Source organism: Babylonia areolata, chromosome 21, assembly GCF_041734735.1.
Source record: "Babylonia areolata isolate BAREFJ2019XMU chromosome 21, ASM4173473v1, whole genome shotgun sequence".
Taxonomy (NCBI): domain Eukaryota; kingdom Metazoa; phylum Mollusca; class Gastropoda; order Neogastropoda; family Buccinidae; genus Babylonia; species Babylonia areolata.
In genome coordinates, this window is record NC_134896.1 from 49812800 (window position 1) to 49815299 (window position 2500).

The 2500-nt window shown below is 47.4% G+C and overlaps 1 protein-coding gene across 1 annotated transcript in view; it reads left to right on the plus strand.

Moving 5' to 3' along the window:
- Nucleotides 1–953: 953 nt before the first annotated feature.
- Nucleotides 954–2500, plus strand: part of LOC143296641 (uncharacterized) — a 43249-nt gene continuing 41702 nt past the window's right edge. Inside the window, exon 1 of the mRNA XM_076608671.1 lies at nt 954–1120. Coding sequence (XP_076464786.1) covers nt 980–1120 — 141 coding nt within the window. The 5' untranslated portion in view covers nt 954–979. The remainder of the gene's footprint in view (nt 1121–2500) is intronic.

Sequence of the window (2500 nt, forward strand, 5' to 3'; positions counted from 1 at the left end):
TGTGCGTCTCCAGGTCTCTCTGAACTGTACAATAACACGGACTTGACGTTGGTGTTGAACAGCCTTAGCTTGGTGTGCAGACTGAGATCTTCGTTCCTCCTCTCCTCCAAGACATTATCCACTATAATCAAATTCTAGCCCAAGCAGATGGGAAAGGAGTTGCCTCATCTGTTGTTCTGATGGTCATAGTCGGACACAACTATCATAATCTAATACCACCACCACCACCACCACCCTCCCAAACCCTCCTTCAGCGAAACTCCCCTCACTCTCCCCCCCCCCCCCACCCACACCCTCCCACTACTCCTGCGTCACGCCTCCCCCCCCCCACCTTCGCCCCCCTCCACACACACACACCACCCATCATTCACTCTCTTTCTTTCTTCCCCAGTAACTTCTTCACCTGGTTTCTCTATCTAGAAGTCTGGAAAGCCTGCGTTATAAACGTCATCATCCGTCAGCGCTGCACAAAAGGCAGGGTAGGAAAGAGGAGAGTCGTTAAAAGCAAGCCTGTATGGGTTTGCCTCTGTCGTCTGGCGTTATTTATTGACATGGTTCTCGAGCCCCTGGAATGACCCCTGTGAGATCGCCTGGGCTGGACAGCCTATCACGATTTGATTTGATTTGATTTGCCTGGTGTCGCCATCTGTAACTGATAACATCCGCGCCAGTGACATGATTTATTCCTGTTCTTTTTATTCGAAGTAGGCGGGGGCGGCGGGGAGAGGGGGGTGGGAGGGGAGGGGAGGAATCTTTTGTCGACTTTCGTTGTCGATCTCAGCTGATAACGTGCGAACCCAGTGCTCTTGATTGCTTTTTTGGGGGTATGTATGTATGTGGGTGGGTGGGTTGGGTGGGTGGGTAGGTGTATTGTGTAAGAGGGCCTGGGTGGATTCTTCTCTTCTGCTGCCAGCTTGTGCCAGCCAGCCATGCCAGCCAGAGTGGTCAGAGGTGTCGTGGGTTGTGGGTGACTGCAAATATGTTCTGCAGATACGGATGTTGTCGCTGCAAGGCAGAGGCTGTTCTGGTGATGACCTTTTTGGTTGTCGTGCCAAATGCCCTGGCTGACCATTTTCGAGGCGGTACTATTAGCTGGCGTCCCACCGGTAACCCTAATGAGGTAAGCCAGTGGACAGAGAGAGAGAGAGAGAGAACTCTGAACTCAGAACTGTTTTAATGTACATCGGCCTTGGGCCACAATACAAAAGGACTGGGGTTGATAAGAGGTCAAAACAAAATTCATCACGCGCACCCTGCATTTTGAGGCGTTGGCATACAAAGTTATACATTGGACAATACGAAAAACAACGAGATGGACTAAAGCTGTCAAATGACAAATAACACTAAAGTCACATGTGGGCAGATGGAGCTCGACAGCCTGGGAAGGCAGTCCATCTAAGACAAGGAAAAGTCTGAAGTAAAACCCATGAAGTGCTAAGGAATGCAGGACAGTCTCGACATGCATTGACCCTGGGTCCATGGCCATGTCCCGACTTTCAGTAGCCGCGCCCCCGTGCCTCCGAGGAAGGTTTTTGAGCCAGAGGCTAGGACAAGGACAGTCTGATATAAAACCTACGACCTGAGGACCTCACTGTCACCGTCCCAGCTTGCTAGGCTATGGCAGATGAACCACGGGTGTAAAGGGTGGGGCCAGTACTGCGCACACTGCACTCCACCTAAAAATTCCATTGCGCAGGCTTGAAGGACACAATACGTAAAACAACGAGATGGACTAAAGCTGTGAAATGACAAATAACACTAAAGTAATCTTATCACAATACGATGTCTTTCACCATGAGCAAGGGAACATCAAACCATACTTACGGTGAAGTGAAAAAAAAAACACATAATAGCCAACAGCATAGTAACATTATTTCTGACATTCTGAATTTCCATTTTTCTCCTTCTGTTCATAGCATAAAAAACATATCTTGACACATTGAATCTGTGAGTACTGTTAGTTGCTTTGAGTAGCTTCTTTTGCTACAGTGATAGAAACATTCAAAAACTTATTTCTTAAATAGTCAAACATGAAACATTCAAATTAAAAAAATGGAACTTATCTTCAATACGTGTTTTACAAAATGGGTATCTTTTATCTTGATCGCATTCACTGTATCGAAACACGTTGTTATTAAGAGGCAATACATTAAATCTGATTTGTGAAATAGCAACACGAAAACAGTAAGTATCAACACAATAAATGTATTTTTCTTTTTCGAAAATTGATTTGAAAGAGAGAGAGAGAGAGAGAGAGAGAGAAGGGGGCGGGGAGGGAGGGGGGGCTGAGGGAGTGGGAGGGGATACGGACACGGATACAGATGGTTTCTTCTTTTTCTTCTTCTTCTTCTTCTTCTTCGTTAGTGGGCTGCAACTCCCACGTCCACTCGTATGTACACGAGTGGGCTTTTACGTGGATGATCGTTTTTACCCCCCACCCCCCCCCCCCACCCCCCATGTAGGCAGCCATAGTCCGTTTTCGGGGGAGATGATTCATTCA